The sequence below is a fragment of the Zosterops lateralis genome, assembly GCF_965231275.1.
Source record: "Zosterops lateralis genome assembly, chromosome: 20".
Classification (NCBI taxonomy): Eukaryota; Metazoa; Chordata; class Aves; order Passeriformes; family Zosteropidae; genus Zosterops; species Zosterops lateralis.
Genome location: NC_139780.1, coordinates 7691051 through 7708699, shown reverse-complemented (window position 1 = coordinate 7708699; position 17649 = coordinate 7691051). Strand labels below are relative to the sequence as shown.

The 17649-nt window shown below is 55.7% G+C and overlaps 1 protein-coding gene across 2 annotated transcripts; it reads right to left on the bottom strand.

The window, feature by feature from the left end:
• Nucleotides 1–2517: 2517 nt before the first annotated feature.
• On the bottom strand, nucleotides 2518–15534 carry LHX6 (LIM homeobox 6; the record flags this gene model as incomplete). Of its 2 annotated transcripts, XM_083875818.1 has the most annotated exons (10): nucleotides 2518–2609; nucleotides 4232–4335; nucleotides 4810–4984; nucleotides 6504–6599; nucleotides 6686–6786; nucleotides 8981–9201; nucleotides 14176–14297; nucleotides 14367–14552; nucleotides 14826–14966; nucleotides 15460–15534. In XM_083875818.1, the coding sequence occupies 10 exons, from the start codon at nucleotides 15532–15534 to the stop codon at nucleotides 2589–2591; spliced, it is 1242 nt and encodes a 413-aa protein (XP_083731944.1). In that variant the 3' UTR covers nucleotides 2518–2588. The 2 variants fall into 2 exon arrangements, with proteins under 2 accessions (XP_083731944.1, XP_083731943.1); XM_083875817.1 differs by having other exon boundaries at nucleotides 14176–14552.
• Between the last annotated feature and the right edge of the window lie 2115 nt (nucleotides 15535–17649).

Genomic DNA, 17649 nt, shown 5'->3' with positions numbered 1-17649 from the left:
TCATTGCATTGCCAAGATAGAAGGGAGAAACACATTTTCTCCTTCAACAGAACAGTTGTGGCAATCTCAGAGACTGTGGGATGTCAGGGCAAGTTACAGCCTGAAGTCTCTCCTTCAGCGTCAAATGGAATAACTACCCATTTCTTTATGGCACTAATTCCACAACTAAAGATATGCACTAATGGTCATTAGGATGTGCAAGCACAAATGGAGAACAAAGTCAGGCCCCGGTGACCCCCCAGCCCCCACGAGCATCTCAAGGCTGGTACATGGACACAGCAACCACCTCAACCTCATCAGGGGTGATGACAAACACTCACCAACAGCCAGCCAAGGGAACACTCATCCTTCATTGCTACGGCCAAGGACAAAAAGGACTGCACCTGGTGCAACTGGAGCAACTGGTGACTGTCCCCTCCCCAAGGGGACACCTCTCTCTGCAGAGGTGGTTCCAGTCAGGTCAGGCGTGCGGGAGCGCCTTGTCACTGCTCACACTCTGGAAATGGTCACTCACACATCAGCAGGTGACAATAACATTTTGTGGACTTAAATCCTCTCTCTCCTTTCAAATGTTATTTTGAATTGGGAATAGGGCTGCTGGCTGCAATTTGACATACTGGCCTAACTGTCCGAGGTAGTACCATCACTCTCTTAATACATTTACACACACACAGAAGAGTGTGTGTGCATGGATTTTTTTCCAACCAGTATCAATGTGTGCTTGTACTCAGTTCTTTCTCAAGCCAAGAGATCTTGATGGCCACTTCAGCAGACATCCCCATCTCCCCACTCCCAGAGCATTCCTCGTGGTTTAGCTGGAGCCACGTGTCTGGCTGCTGGTGTCACACGGAGTTCAGGGACACGGGCAGGAGAAGGCTCCCCACGTGTGCAGTATGGGCTGGCCAGAGCAGTGGGATGGTTGCCCACCCAGCCCATGCCACAGATTGATCCAGGATCTCCGGGAGAGGAGAACACGTGTATCTACAGTTCCAATTAAAAACAAGTTATGTAACAGATGGATTCCCATCTCCTGCTCTTTGGGCATGGCTCAGTCATATCCCTCACTAGCTGTGGCTCAGGGTAGGCTTTCACATTCTTGGAAGAGTGGCCTCACAGACATTTCACAGCAGGACAGACCCATGTGCTTGCGTGGAGAGAGGTTTTGTTACAGACCTGCTCTTGGCTCGGTGCAAACTGAGAATGGCTGGCAGAGGTCACTTGTTTACTTCTCATTATTCCCATCAATGAAGGATCATTTTGGAGTCCTTTTCCTGACTTGGGGCCAGACTGCTGAGCACTTCCTTTGCTGTTGCCACGAGCCCAGCCGTTCTCCTGGGATGCACCCTCATCCCGGGGCCTGACAGGACTGAAAGCTGTACCCCAGCAAGGGAGAACAGGAGGGCAGAGGGGATCAGAGCAATGCTGCCAGAAAAAGGAAGATGCCATCCCCTTGCTGTCCACTTGGCTAGCAACGGTTCCTGCTGGCCTTACTGTGCCTTTCACCTTTTTAACTGGTCTCCAGTTTCTACCCAGCTCTTTCCACTGACTGCACTTGAGTCCACAGCAGGGCAGGGCATTTCTACACCTTTATGGTCACCTTCCATTGAGTGTTTCCCAGTCCCAGAGTATGGATTGTCTGAGAGTTTTCTGTAGGTACATTCTGAAATCACCCATTTGTGATCCAATATGACTCCAAGGAAATAAAGTAGTTTGTTAATAAAGAACGAGAGTAAAAAACTTAAAAAAAAAAAAAAAAAAAAAAAAAAAAAAAGAGATTTGGCAGATGGCTGTGAGAGGAGAGAGATATTTAGTGTTCTAAGAACAAGTCAGCAATCAAAAACTTCAGGGTGCTAAACCTGGCTCTGCCACCAACCCTCATGGTTCCTCTCAGGTTAGGACATCTCTGCTTCCCCTCCTATAAAACGGGGGGAAAAACACTAAGATTTACTTACCTTTGAGTGATCAAAGGACATGTGATTCTAAAGCACTTTGAGGAGGAAGAAAAACTGCCTATTTCCAGCTGGCATCATGTTTTCCACTCAGTGGAGTCTCAGCTACCTGTGAGTTTGGCTCAGGAAGGTCTGTCTATATATCGAGTTGCTGAGCCAAAAAGCCAATTTCAGATTTCACACATGCGAGTGGAAAGAAGGAGGGATGTCCAGGAACTGCTTCACTGGTGCAAAAAGAGAATCAGGCCAAACCACGTAAATTCCTCCTTCCTTTGTGTTCAGAGGTGATCATCGATCCCCCCGAGACTCAGCGTGTTCTGGGTTGTTCATATTCCCATGGGTTTGGGAGCAAGACTTGCAAGCACAGTAGAGTCACCAGTTTTGACTGTGTCTGGCACTGCCTCGGAGAGACTCACGGTCATTCTACAAGTCCACAAGAAACAAGTGTAAAATGTAACTCTGCACTCAACACACACATACACAGAGTGTCGCCGGAGAAATCAGAGCGGACGCGAGGTGCTGGTCAATGGAAAGAACTGAGAGTGCTGGGTCTGAGCTTCTCCCGCCGAGGGCTGTGTCAGCGGCTGAGGGGCAGTGGTGCTGGTAGGGCCATGGGCAGGTGAGGAAGAGCCCGCGCAGTCAGTACTGAAAGAGGATGACCTGCGGGGAAAATGGGAGTGTCAGTGGTTTGCAGAGACAGAGCCCTCGCCACGGTGGTGTTTGCAGGGGGGAGCAGGACACACACGGCCTCTGAAGGAAAACCCTCTCTGGAAGCCCCTAGCCCTGCCTAGGGAAGGAGCAGCCACTGAGGAGCCCAGGTGGGACAGGACCGTGGCAGAGGTGCACCACAACTTCGGCTGTGAAACCAAACCAACCCGGGCAGCGCCTCAAAACCAGCTGTTCTTTCATCTGCTCCGTGATACAGCAGCTACCAAGAAAGACAAAGACCATGACCGGCGGTCCTAACTGTGCTCCTCACTCCCCTCAAACACTGCACCTCGCTGCTCTGCAGGTCCAGCTGCTGCTGAGCCAGTCACAGCTCAGTTCTCACCAGCCACTGCACTGGGCATCCCGAGAGGAGGGTGGGAAATGCCCCACACGCAGAGGGAAATGCACACTCAGCGTTTAAATGTGCTTTCCCAGGATCTCAGCTATCTCTGCTTTTAAAAATTTTCGGATGTGGGGGAAAAAAGCTACTTCAGTTTTCAGGAATTCAACATGCAAATGGTTGTTTAGAAAAGGAGCTGGTTGGGGGGCAGATCCATGTCCTGAGAACCCTGTTCTGCAACAGCTGCGAGCCAGTAATTGCATTTAAATCAGAAGCTGCTTGCTGCAGTGAAGCCTCTCTAACAGCAGCACCAGGAGTGTATAGTATTTTCTGAAAACTCTGCAGCTTGCTGGGGAGATATGACAAAATGGTAGAATTTAGACTGAAAAAGTATCTTTGCTGTGCCTCTGCTTCTGCCCATTGAAACAGAGCTCAATAAGATGCTGCACTGAGAAGAGAGAAATCTGAAAAGAGAAATGCTGAGAACTTCTAAGAGTAAAGACAAAAGCTAAAACCACTTGGAGTTGCCAAAGGCTCAGTGTTCCCTCAAAAGGAAGTCACTGAAACTAGGGTCCTAAATAAATCTTCCAAACCTAAGCATATCTGAGAAGTCTTGCCCCCAATAAGCTGTGTGTTAGAACAGATACTGTAAGAGCTGAATAGAAAAATATCAACATGCAATATTGTCTCCTGGCCAGACATTGTGAAATAGCATTCCTACTTCAGCTATTGTAACAGCCAGTTGTTGTTATTTTTAAGCAACACTGCAATCTGCAAGAAATGAACCTTTTTTGTTAACTCGTGGAAAACTGGGAAGTTAGTACATGCTGGAGGTCCCCTCTGCTCTGTTGTTAACAGCCAGGTTCTGTTCACACTGACCACAGCTGCAGGTGTCTGAGGAATGGAGCAGGACAGAGCTCAGGGTGCCCAGGAAAGGGAAACCAGGGAGGATTCAGGCAGGAGGATGTGAGAGCCTTCTGGGGATGCAGGCACAGAGCCCCAGCACGCCACAACAGTGAGGGGAAAACACAGCGATGCCATTTTGACCAACAAGTGGGTACATCAACCTTAGGGCCCCCAAAACTAAGGGAACACACATGGGTGGGTGGCAGCTGCCAGAGGTCATGGAGAAGCAGTGATGCTGATGAGAGACAGCAGTGGCAATGAGGTTACACACAAATCTTTGCTACAGCGGAGGGTGGGCCCCAGAGCCTGGAACAGGGACTACATTTACCTTCTCACCCCTATTAGATAGTGGTCCTTCCATGTCTGCTTTGAGGTGCACTGGTGGAGCAGTGTAGGGAAGTCTACAGTGCACTTGTCCACACTGTACCTGACCTGTGGATGAGAAGAGGCTTCAGCTTCTATTACTGCAAACAACACCCGCCCTCCATCCTGGGTTTCCTGCAGGAGCAGGAGGTGCCTGCCAGGACAGGCAGGGCCACAGCCAGAGCCTCACAAGAGCCACAGAGCCAAAACCTCTGTCCAGGCATGACCAAAGCTGCCATCACTCACAAATCATTCATGGGCGCTGGGAACTGTCAGAGAAAGCAACTCTGCTGTCCTGAGCAGGAAGGAGACCACTGACCACACTCACACCTCTTCTCCATGACACAGAGAGCTCAAGAGGGCCGAGGACCAGCCAGGTAAAACCCAAGCACCAATTTCCTGGGGACGAGTTAACCCCAAGGGTGAAGTTTATCAGACACGAGGAGCAGCAGCAGCAGCAGGGGCACCATCCCCGCACCCGCAGCACCAGGAGGGATTTGCCAGCGCCTCTCCCTGCCCTGCCCCAGCCCTGCCGTCTCTTACTTTCGATGTATCCGTGCAGAGTCACCATCCGGGCCCGCTCCGGGCTGCTGAAGGGCGAGTAGTGAATGTCATCGGACAGCGAGGAGGGGATGCGGGACGGGGGCGCTCCCGACGGCGGCACCGTGTGCTGCGGGGTGTGTTTTTTATGGCGGGCTCTGCAGTTTTGAAACCAAACCTGAAACGAGAGCAGAGAACGCTGTGATAGCTGAGAGACCATTGGGTTAAAGCGTGGTCCTTCGCCAGGGTCCCTGGATGGGTTTATAAAAGGAATGAAATAAAAAATCTGCACCTCACCAGCTTCTACAGGTTTGTGTTGCACTCACCAGAGCAAGAGTGAAGCTGCATGTGCAAAGCTTTGTCCCTGCACAGCTTCCCTGCAAATGGTGGGAGCTCCTTTCAAGGTCTTATTTAAATTTTAATCAGAAATCCCAGCTCACCCAGCCTAAAAGCGCAGCTGAGATCAGTTGGGACACTTGAGCATTGGCAAAGAGAAACAAGAGGAGACAAAAATGAGTAGAAGCTTAAACTGGGATAAGATGTGACTTTAAGAATTATGAAAACAATATTGTTTTGATCACTTGTGGTTTATCATATTCTAAAACCCCATTAAAGCTGAGAAAGAAGGGTACTGTGGTGGGATACAACCATAAATCTGTGCGAGCAGCAGGTATGAGGTCTCTGATCACATCTCACTGCTTCTAATCAAAGGAGTAGTTAGGGAATTCCATCCTAGAGATAAAACATGTATGGAAGGAGGTTTTTTATGCTAAAAAAAGGTGATCTGTTCCTTATGATTTAATTTTTGAAAGATAGCTGGGAGTAAAACCTTCTCCAAGACTGAGTGAAGATCAGCTCTCCAAGGCAGAGCACACTGGACCACAGAGAAGGAAAGAGTCATAAGCATTTGATAAATTATTTCCTGTCCAAAGGGCCTTTAAAAAGATCCACGTTAAAAATCACCCGGTGTGCAGCCTGCTTGATCTTTAGCTAAACGAAGAATCACAGTAACAGAGGCTCAAGCCAAATTTTCACACACAAAATTTAAATGTGTCATTGGCAAAACAATCTTGGATGAAAGCTCCGAATTCATTTCAATTGCCCGTGTTTTTATTGTATGTAGAAAGTATGCAAGCAGAACAGTAAAGTGATGAGTACAAATGTCACCAAGAGGCAAAGCTGGGCTGTCTGTGAGCTGGGAGTTGCAGAGGGGACATTTCTCAGTCCTTACTGCACCACTCGCTCTCCCCTCCCAGATCAGGAGTGGGGACTTCCCTGCCACCGTGTCCCCTGTGGCTGCAAAACCCCTTTCTCTTTAAATTTCTCAATCCCGATGCCTCCTGGCGCTGGAGAACTTCGCCTGCTGGTGGCAGGGACGGCAGCACTCCCTGTCAGCGGCTGGGACAGAGCACAGCGCTCCAGGACCTTGTGCTAACGGCGGCTTTCCACACAGTGATTTATTGCCAATGGCTGGGGCTGTTGGGCTTTTGATTCATTGCATCATGAGAGGGGAAAAACAAACAGAAAACCCACGAGCGAGACAGAGAACGAGCAGAGGAGCCGACACGCAGGGGAGGCAGCAGGAGCTGCTGGATGCTGCCAAGGGGCTGTGAGCCCTGCCTGGTGCCAGCCTTCAGTGCCCCCTCCCTGCCCTGCCTGGGGCTGCTCGGCCACCCCCTGCCCGTCCCTGCCCTCACCTGAATGACCCTCCGGCTCAGCCCCGTCATGTCCGCCAGCTTCTGAAGCGTTTGTGCGTCGGGGTTGTTGTCCTGAGCAAACTGTGCCTGCATGACCTGTGGAGAGAGGAGAGAGGCTCGGTATGAGGCTGGGGAGTCACAGCCACACACCCCCCAATCCTCCCCCCGGGCTCCTGCCCCACCTGCAGCTGCTCGGCGGTGAAGGAGGTGCGGGCTCTCTTGGCTGGCTTCGGCTGGCTGTCCTGCTCCGAGGGCACAGCCCCCTCCAGCGTGATCCCATTGCCTGCAGGAGAGGAGCCCTGTGAGCCACAGCTCAGAAACCCACCTGCCCCCACCACTGCTTGTCTCGGGGGACACCACACCTGGGGGCATCACAGCCTGGGACACCCAGAGCATCCCTTGCTGCAGTGGGAGCAGAAAGAGTGGAGCCAGCACTGCCACTCAGGAGTGCCCTGGGCTGCTGAGCCCCTCCACACAAATGGAAGGAGAAACAACAATTCCCCAAGAGTTTACTGTGGAATTAAGAAAAATGCAGTAAGTGTTGGAAGCCACAGGGAATAAGGGGAGACAGCAGCAGGAGGAGGGTCAAGGTGGTGTGTGAGAGCAAGCACTGATGTCCCTGTGGCCCTGACTTGCCGTCACCATTTGGCCACATTCTCCAGGGAGTGGCTGGGAAGGGACCCTGTCTCTGCCAGGCTCACCAACATCCATCACTCCTGCCCCTTGCTGCTCCCTGTGACCCTGTTCTCCCTCGTGGGCGCCACCTCCATCAGTCCTTTCATTTGCTCAGAGCATTTTAGTGAGCTCTTTGCTCCTTTCCCCAGCCTCAAATTGTCCCAGCACCCCGATCTCCTCTTCCTCCTGGCTCCCAGAGCAGCAGCAGGAGCAACACCATCCCCATGGCTTGGGGGTGGCTGTGCCCTGAGCAGCAGCCACACTAATGGGGACACACTGACTTCCCCCTTGCCCAGCATAGTGTTGGGGTGAGCCCAGCCGTGCTCACCCTCCAGGGAGGGTGGCCAGAGCCTCACTCCTCACCAGGGCTCTGCTGCAGCCCGTGCCACACCTGGCTGCTCCTGGCAGTGTGGGTGAAGCAGCTCTGAGGGGTGGGTGAGGGATGGGTGAGGGATGGGTGAGGGAGGGCAGCAGAGCAGGGCTGGCGCTCGCCCCGCTCCCAGGATGCGCCTGCACAGCCCGGGGAGTGCTCCACAAGCTGGACCAGGCTGTGATTGTCTTGGCTGGAGTTGAAGGACTTTCTCATATAGTTTGACTTGTTCTTTTCGGATGATGAATGGGACTCTGACTTCAGCAACATCTGTTTATTTTTCTTGTATGTAAAACCTCATGTGCAGAAGAAATTGCTGGGTAATTACTGGAGGGGGAAGTGTGGCCCTCCAACTCCGCTGCAACTACAGCTCTCCAAAGTGATCCCACCCCCTTCTCAAAACCCCCTGGACACAGGTAGTGACACCTGACACTCACCAGGTGCCCCAGCACTGGCTAACACCGGTGCTCAGCCCACACCAGCAGGTTGTTCTGAGCAGCAGCAGCAGCTGCAGCAAACCCACCCTCCCAGCCCCCAGCTTGGGCAACAGCTCTGCAGGACTCCCTGGTGCCAGACCCTGCTCTTCTCACACCCTTCTGCTCCCCCAGGACACGTGGCTTCTCCCCCTCCCTCCTTGCTCCCCATCACCTCCCTGACGGCCCCACAGCAGCTGACCATATGGACCAACACACCATGAGCCACGTCCCGAGCCAGGACCCTCCCAGCCCAACTGGGCACTCTGTTTTCATCCTCTTAGTCAAACACAGTAAACAGAAACATATTATCTTCCTGTCAGGTTGTTAATGGTTCCCACATGCTGCACGGGCCAGGACACGGCATGTCACTCCCTGTGCCCACCATGTGCTGAAGTACTTTCCACCACAGGACAGGCCCTGGCACTGCCCAGACTGGACTAACACCACAATTTTGTTCCTCTGAGCATGTCTCTGGGCAGTGCCATGCAGGAGGATGAGGAAGGGACAGGAGCTGCAGTGCTGTGTGACCTCGGTGTCACTGGCTGGATTGGGACAGGGGAGGCTGGCTGGCCTTGGAGCAGTGCTGTCCAGCTGGGAGTGGCACGACCCCAGATGGGCAGGGTGGGTGGAAAATTATGGGAAAGTTTTGTCAAATCGCCAATCCCACCTTCTACATTTATGACTCACAGCCTCAAATTCCCAGCAGTTTCCTCACGCTCTGCACTCCAGGCTGTGCAGGACCAGGCACTTATCCCTGGCATTGCCCACAGTACAACAGATCTGCCGTGAGCCACAGGTGCTGCCAGCACATCGGGCACCCCATGAGCCCTGTGCCAGCCCAGGGCCACCCATCACCCCTTTACAGCAAAGATAAAACCAACCCAAACACACTGTGCTAAGCACAGGGGACAGTGACACCCTGCAGGGGCGAGGCCGTGACCGCTGGCGCTCCGTACCGTTCTCTGCCGCTCGCTTGAGGTTCTCTATCATGGTGTCGTAGTGGATCCGGCACAGCACCTTCTCCTCCACCAGGCCGAACTCCTCTCCGGTGGAGAGCTGCCTCTTGCAGGAGAAGCAGGCGAAGCAGGCCAGGTGGTAGGCGTTGCCCCGTGCCCGCCGCACCCAGTCGCTGGCGTAGATCTGCCTCCCACAGCGGGCACACTTCGTACCGAACCGGCTGCGGGGGAGAGGAGACAGGTGAGGGCAGGCAGGGGAGGGCAGGGAGGTGAGGGCAGGCAGGGGAGGGCAGGCAGCACAATGCCAGGGTGCAGGTCCTGCACCTTGCCCACCCCACCAGGATTCAGGTCCTGCTGCTGACCCAGTTGCTCACTCCTTCCACCCCAGCTCCCAGAACCCCCATGCATGGAGAGATGCAGTGGAGCTGCCCCAGCAGTGCCCTTGCTGTGCAGTGGTGTGGGCAGCACTGGGGTGTAACTCGCTGCAGCCCTGCAGCACCAGACGCGGCCGAGGGGCTGAGGTGACGCAGTGCCGTGAATCAGCTTCCAAGCCCGTGGGTTTTTTATTTTGATAACAGCCAGTGTGACACTGGGATGGAAATTGTGTCAGGGCTGGTTCTCTCCCGCTGCCATAAATCAAACCATGTGTGTTCTCCTCACACGTACAGGCACACACATCTGCTTTTTCCCCCGTGGAGGAGGTCTCCTCACTGCAAGAGGATGATGACTGTGCTGGAAGGTACCTCAGCAGAATGACGAGGCAACAAGACAGCCAGAACCCCCTCACCAATGTGTGAAAACCCCCATTCAGGATGCTGATGGTCAAGGGCAGGTGATTCACAGGCCCTCACTGTCCTGAACCCCCAGGTCAGTGTATGACATGAGGTGCCAGACACGGCCTTTGTTTGATTTTAGTATTTTAGTATTACTGCTGCTTAAAATAATAAATGCAATGAGCAGCAGTGAGAGCATCAGGAGAGAAGGGAGCACCTCCTCTGCCACCCCAGAGGTGACACTGGCTCCAACACAGTCACTGCTCTTCCCCACACAGCCCCAGCATTGCCTCTGCCACCTCAAGCTCCCGAGGGCTCCTGCCAGCCCCTCACCATGGTGCGAAGCAGAGCCGTGCCCGAGCAGCTCCACCATCTCCCAGTGCAGGCACAAAACAACAACAAGAAACAACCACAGCAAGCGACAGGAGAGACCCCACACCACAAACTCTTCGGTTCAGTGGCCAGAGCAGCCCCAGGCTCTGCAGACAGGCAGAGACAGAGCCCAGGCCAGGCCACCAAGGCCAATGTGCTGCCCGTGCCTGATCCCACACCGAGGAACTGCTGCCCACCGTGGGCCCAGCAAGATGTGGAAATGCTGTCCTGTGCTGGGATTACTAATAGCAAAACTATTTGGGAGGAAAAGAAGGGTCTAAATTTTTCAGCCTGACCATAGCTGACCAAAAAAGAAAAAGAAAAAAAAGAGGACATTTCTGTGCTGAAATTATACAGAGACTTAGCTAAGAGACTTCACTAATTTACTTCAGATGGGAACATTGTAAACTGACTTTGTGCCAGCTCGTTTATATAAACGCACAAACAAAAGAACTGTATTAATTTTTTATTTAGAAATAAAGATCATTCCTGTAAATTGAATTACTTTGAACAATGTGCTATGTAAACAGTCGTACTTGCTGAGCAGTATCAGGCGAGGGGCAGGCGCACAGAGCTAATGGCACGTGGTGATCGCCGCTCGAATCCCGGCCCAGGCAGGGGGAGCACAGCACGGCCACGGGGAAACTGAGGCACCACACAAAAACTGAGGCACCACCCCATCACACATCAGCTGGGATCTGGAGGAGACACCCAGGCACTTCCTGAGGACCAGGCAGCACCCCCAGGTAAGCAGCAGTGCCCAGGGAGCAGGACAGGGTTTGCTGAAAGGCGCGAGGGCTCGTGTGGCCGTGGCAGCAGCACAGGCAGGGGCTGATGCCACTGTCCCTGCAGAGCCACAGCGTGAGCAGAACCCAGAGAGAGGCTGAGGCTCAGCAGCAATGCAGGCACGGGGCTGCACAGCCTGCAGCACCTGCACAGCCTGCAGCACCAGCAACCACTGACGCTGTGCCTGCAGCTCTCAGCCAGCTCCTGCCCGCGGCACTGCTGCAGTGACCAGAGACAGAGCTGGGGCCAGCACCAGCACCCACTGTCACCCAGCAGACTGTCACTGCAGGGACAACCACTGTGGGACCACCCCTGTCAGGGACACAGGAATGGGGAGAGAAATGCCTGCAAGAAATCTACTCTGACCCATAAGTGCTGCAAATAACAGCTCAAACTTAACAGGATTTAGCTCACTGAGCTCACAGGGCAGTGAGAGCCCAAAGAGCCTCATCTGCCCGGGCAGTAGAGAACCAGGAGAGAGGCTCCACAGGACTCCTGCCACCTGCCTGGCAGGGACAGGGATGGGAACAGGGACTGGGCCACACTTGTAGCAAGAGACACAAGCAAGAGGATTTGTCCAAGCCCAAAACGGTGGCACAAGTTGGAGTGTCACGAAATGCTACCAGAGCCATGGGCTCATGCCCTGCTTGCATGGTTTGTGCTCAGGTGAGCAGATGCTCTCCCCAAAGGTTAACTCTGGGAGATGGAAACTGACAACAACGTTACCAAGAAAGATTCATCCCAGGAAGACTCATCCCACCTCCCCCAGGGGCGGCTGCATCATCTGGGGTGGAGGAAGAGCAGAGGCGGGAGGATGCCCTGGTGCATCCTGTCTCTCCCACGCTGCTTGTACCCAGGTGCTGCAGCTCCCTCAGCCCTCCTGTCCATCCCAGCCTGTGGGGACAGGGCAAGGGACACCCAGCCTCAGGGTTATGCACAGCTCCAAATATTCCTGTCCCCTCTGTAGGAAGTCTCTAACACAGCCCTCAAGGTCAGCTCCAGCTGACATCTCCCCAGTCTCGCAGCAGAGCAGCCGCGGTGCCTCAGCAGGATCTTCACACTGTGCCATGCCCGAGCAGGAGCATCATCCCAGAGGGACAGAGCTGCCAGGGGTGAAGGCCACCTGAGCCACTGCCAGTGTCCCTAAGGTCACATTCCTGCAGACTGCCCACCGTGGGCACAGCAGGGCACAGCAGGAATCCCACCAGGATCGTGCTGGGCCGTGGGAGCCTGGCTGTGAGCAGCCCTTGCCTGGCCCGGGAACACAGTGTTCTGCTCAATGAGCTCCAATTTTAATTTGGTTCTCCTTGAAGCGCTGAAGCCTTAGATGCCAAATGTAATTATTTGACAAGACACAGGAAACAGCAGCATTTGCTTAAAAATGCACACGGGGCCGTGGAGTCACGGCAGAGCCAGCACCTACACAGCCCCTCACGGGGACAGAGAAGGGACACTTGGACAGAGCAGGCATAACTGCATTCCCCGTGGGCAGAGGGGCTGTGACATGACAGCCTTCATCCTCAGCATCCCCCAAGAGCCCCGGTGTCGGAGGAATCAGCACTGCAGCAGCAGAGCATCCGTGTGCCCCGTGCCGAGCATCTCTCTGCCCTTCCCTCTGCCTTGGCTCCGAGGAGCACACGCCTTAGGAAGGGCTTTCTGCTTTGCTTTAAAAAGAAAAACCCACACATTTAATCCGCCTCAAATAATAAATAAAATTTTCAAAATCCATCCCGAGCAAGGATCAGGTTTAGCCCGTGCCAAGCACCAGGTACCACTGCCTGGAGCCAACAAAATGCCAGCTAGGGAACTCCCAGGGCTGGGTGGGTGCAGGAGGGGCTCAGAGAGCGGGCACAACGAGGGGACTTTGCCAGGGACAGCGAGGCAGCTCCGCGCTCCAAACGCCGACAATGCCCTCGCTGAGAGATTCCCCAAAATAAAATAAAATAAAATAATCTCTCCAAACCCCTTAATTTCTTTGCAAAAGACAAATGCGGAGCGCGGGTTAGGAGCCCCCGCGCCCCCCGAGCTGGTGCCGCAGGAACCGGGCGCGTCCTGCCGCGCCTTCCGCGATTTTCGTTTTATTTCCCTCGGCCCCGCCGGGACCGGGCTGCTCCCAGCGGGGACGGGGCTCGGCGCTTCTCGGCCGGGGCTTCGCCAAACGGATTTATTCTAACGCTGTTATTTGCCATATTTGCTCCAAGGTCATTTCGAGATCCCGGCGCTACTTTAAAACGGAAAGGTCCGCTTTTAAAAAAACAAACCAAAAAGAAACCAAACATCAACGGCACCAGAACGGCGATAAATGAATGAAAACGCTCAAAGTGCCCCAAAACAGCATCGCGACCCCGAAACCCCCTTGTGCCTTTCTGTGTTTGGCGTGGAAAATGTCACTGAAACCACCGGAAATTGCGGTGGATGTTATTTGAAAATAATAACAACAACAATAATAATAATAGTAATAACAACAACAAAAGCCAGCACAGGGCAGGGCGCAGACACTGCAGCCTCGGGACTGAAACTGTTCTCGGAGCCCCGCACCGAGCCCGGCGGGGGCAGGGGCTGAGCTGAGAAAAATCGGGTGATCTCAGACTCTTTAATATAAAAAACCATCGGAGCAGCGATCTCTGAGGTGCCCTCGCGCTGCCCTGGGCGCTGCCGCGGGCGGAGGATGCTCCGAGCCCCTTGCCGGGCTCATTCCCGTTTCCTGCCCGCTATTCCCTTCCCCTCGGCTCAAACAGCGTTCCCTCATCCTGAACACACGGGGAAACTCAGAGCGGGGCTTCCAATGCTTAGTTAAACCCCGGCGAGGAGCTCAAAATATTCAATTCCCTAATTCGAGTCAAACTTGGGGGGGGAAATAGGGTTTAAGATTTAGAACAGAAACATTGCCGGAGCCAGAACAGGTTGTCCCGGGCGCTCGGGTCGGGCTGGAGACGCGCTCCGGGCATTGTGGGCTCACAGCGCTCACAGGGCTCCCCGAAAACCTGGCAGCACCAATTCACCCTCCGGCACAGCCGGGACGAGCCCGTTCGAGCCCCTTTTCCCGGCCGCATCGCCGGGAGGAGCTGGGGCTCGGGCCGGCCCGCACAGCGCAAACAGAGGGCAGCAATCCCCCTGGAGCTGCACCTCAAACTCCTTTCCTTCTTTTCTCCCCGTTTTCCGAGGGTCGCCTCCCACCCGGCTACTCCAGGGAGCCGCGGCGGCTTTTCCAAACCTTCCCCAAGGGCAACACCGGAGCGGCCCCGGCCCCGTCCCGGTCCTTACCTGAAGTAATCCATCTTGCAGAAGATCTCCTTATTCTTGATGTAGCAGCTGTGCTGCTGGCGCAGCGAGGTGCGGCACACGGAGCACTCCAGGCACCGGACGTGCCAGATGAGGTTGTTGACCTGCGGCAGAGAAGGGGCTGAGTGAGAGCCGGGCCCCCCGCCGCCCCCGCCGCCCTCGGCCCCGCTCACCTTCAGCAGGTACCGGTCCAGGATCTCCAGCCCGCAGCTGGAACAGACGTTTTTGCCAGCGGACGGCGTGGAGGAGGAGGAGGAGGACGGCGGGGAGCAGACGGACGGCGTGGAGGGGGTGCTGGGCGCTGAGCGGGCGTCCTCCTTCTCCAGGGCTCCGGGCAGAGGCTCCCCGTCGGGCTGAGACTGCGGGCAGAGCCGTCAGCCGGGGGTCCCCGCAGTCCTCGGCATCCCCGGCCCGGGGTGCGGACAGACAAACCCCCGCCATCCCCGGCCCGGGGTGCGGACAGACAAACCCCCGCCATCCCCGCCCGGGGTGCGGACAAACCAACCCCTGCCATCCCCGGCGGGATCCCGTAATCCCCGCTCCGGCGTGTCCCCACCGCCCCATCCCGGCGGATCCCGGCGTGTCCCCACCGCCCCATCCCGGCGGATCCCGGCAGCCCCGGCCCCGCTTACCATGGCTCGGGAGTGCGGGTCGAGACAGCGGGCGCTCCCCTTGGGCAGCGGCTCCGGCGGCATCACCTTGATGGAGAGAGCGGGAGAGGGAGGCTGCGGCTCCATGCGCCGGGCGAGCGCGGGGCACCCTATATAAACCGCCTCAAAACAATAAATAAGAACTTTCTAGTGGCCATTTAAATCCTTCGCAACAAAAGCTGCGTCTCTTTAATGAAGCAATTTGAATGTGGATTGAATTCTCCCCCTGCCTGCACTTAACCCGGGCCTCTTGAAGTAATCGCTCGGTTCCCATGCGAGCCAAGGCGCTGAAAAACCCCCCAAACTACCTGCAATTAGAAATTGCCGTAAATGCCCGAGATAAGAGGTACCAGAGTGTCAATTCCGGCTGTCAATCAGGGAATCCATCAGGCCACCCAAAGAATTGCAAATTTGATTTTTTTAATGGTAGTAATTAAAAATCGAAATTCTTCCCCCTCTCCCTCCGCCGAGCACAAAACGCCCCAGAAAACGCCGGGATGGAAAAATCCACCCCTCTGGCGCGGGAGGCGGCGAGCGGCCCCTCTCCCGGCCCGGCCCCAGCCCCGGTACCTCTCCCGGCCCCGACGGCAGCGGCGGCGGCGGCGGCAGCGCTCACCTTGCCCGCCTGGGCGCCGGCCGGGGCGCGGCGGCCGGGGCCCCGGGGCTGCCCGCCCCCATGGCTCCGGTGCATGGGGCGGGCGCGCCCCGCTCCGCCCGCCGCCGCCGCCGCGCTCCGTGCCCGCGGGCGGCGCGTCCCGCGGCCGCGGCAGGAAGGGCGGGGAGCCGGGCGGGGAACCGCGCCGGCCCCGCTCCCCCGCCGGGGGCGGCCGCGGGAGGGCCGGGCAGGAAACGGCTCCCCCCCGCCGAGCCCCGGGGGCCGCCCGCCCCGCCGGGCCCCGCTACCTGCGGGGAGGGGAGGGGACGGCCCGGCCAGACCCGGCCCGGTCCTCCCCCGCCGCTGCCCTGCCCTGCCCCGACGGGGCGCACGGGCCGCAGCCCCCCTCGGATCGCGCCCACCGCCGCCGCGTCTGCCCGCCCGGCCTTCATTAGTAACCTGATAATTCCCCAGCAAAGCCCCGGCAGCGGTGCCACCGCCGGGTAATTGCAGGACGGTAACGTGAGCTGATGGCGGCCGGGGATGGATCCTCGCCGTTATTGATTGTGACAGCTAAATTGTTAACCGAGAGGGAAATCAGATGAAAGCCATTTTAGAATAAATACAAGGCATTAGGTTTAAACATCGAGGTTGCAGGAAAGCCCGAGAAACCCCCAGGAAACGGAGGCCAAGGCCTGCCAGCTCGTCCTCCCCTGTCCCCAGCTCCAGAGGCGAGTGCGGGGGGACACGGACAAGTGCAGAGGCGAGATGCTGAGAAAGGACAATTTAAACCCTTCCTTCTCACTGGTGGGCTCTGAATTAGCTCCGGCTGCTCCAGAAGAAACACGTAGGAGTTTTCATGGACACGGCCAAAGCTGTCTGTCCTGTCCCCCTACGCAGCACTGCTCGAGGCAGGGCCCTGTGGGGTTTATTTGCAGCCCCAGAGTGATGCTGGGTTGGAAGCCATGGCTCAGCACCACGGAGCCAGGCAGATGCTTGCACTGCTCTCATGACACAGACCAGGCTCTCTGGACCCCCACAAAGCCAGAACAGGCTCAGGAATGGACTCAAGCCCAGCTTCTGCCCTTCTCTAGCCTTGGGAGTGTCTTGGCTGTGCAGGGTGTCCTGCTCCTCTCGCTGTCTGCTGAGAGCAGACAGATCTCACACGTGCATCTTGCACCAGGAGCAGGCCCTGGGCAGTGACTGGGAAAGCAAAGCACTGGAGCAAACGGGTATCAGCACTGAGTCCATCCCTGTTCTTACCCCCATCTGCTCCCTCCACCAGCGCTGGAGTTTGTACAGCAACAAGGTGGCAGCGTGTCAAGCAGCAGCTCGGCCAGAATCCCAGAATCTGGGGTTGGGAATGTTGTATGTTCCCAGAGTGAAGATTCCATGCCTGTCCCAAGTGAGGGACTGTCACCACAGACAGAATGGTTCAAATACCACAGAAAAACCCACACTGTGGCCAAGGTGAACATTGCCCTCAGTAACCCACCTTGCTCCCATGGATCTGCTGGAAATACAGGGGAAGCAAGGCACCCTCTGAGAGGGCAGGAGTGTACGCTGGAGGTGAGACACCCCAATTCCTCTTCATGGGAGCCAGGCACCAAGCCCAGCTCTCCTTCCCACCACCAGCTGCCAACCTCCCCACTTACGGCTCCAGCGCCGGCCGTGGCAATGCCGCGCTCCCCGGTGCTCTTCAAATCTCTTTTACGATGGTCTTATGCAAAGTCCCAGGGTTGATGCTCATGAAAAAAAAAACTGTTTCTGAGCATTTCCCTCCTCCCAGCTCCAGAGTTAGGAGCTCTGGGCTCGCTGCACTCCCAGTGCTGGCGTGGAGCCGCAGTGTTCCCGGGGAGCGCGGGCAGCCTCAGCGCCTGCCAGGCCGGCGGCAGCAGGAATGACCAACACGAGCACCGACCTGCAATAAAGCTCCCCCAGGTCTGGGTCTGGCCGAGCCACAGACAAGGCACTTCTGTTAGCCACCGTGGCAGTGCAAAGAAATAATAATTAAAAAAAAAAAAAAAAAAGACTGATGCTATTGTACCCGGGTTCTGTCAGTGGACTTCAGCTGATGCCAAGCATTTACCACCCTCACTCACTTCCTGCTTGCCACCCTCGGCTTTCCTGGAGGAAAACATGCATTTTAAATGTTTATTTAGAGCTGTAAGAATTTCAACAAATTGTATTTAAATACAAATAAATATCAAA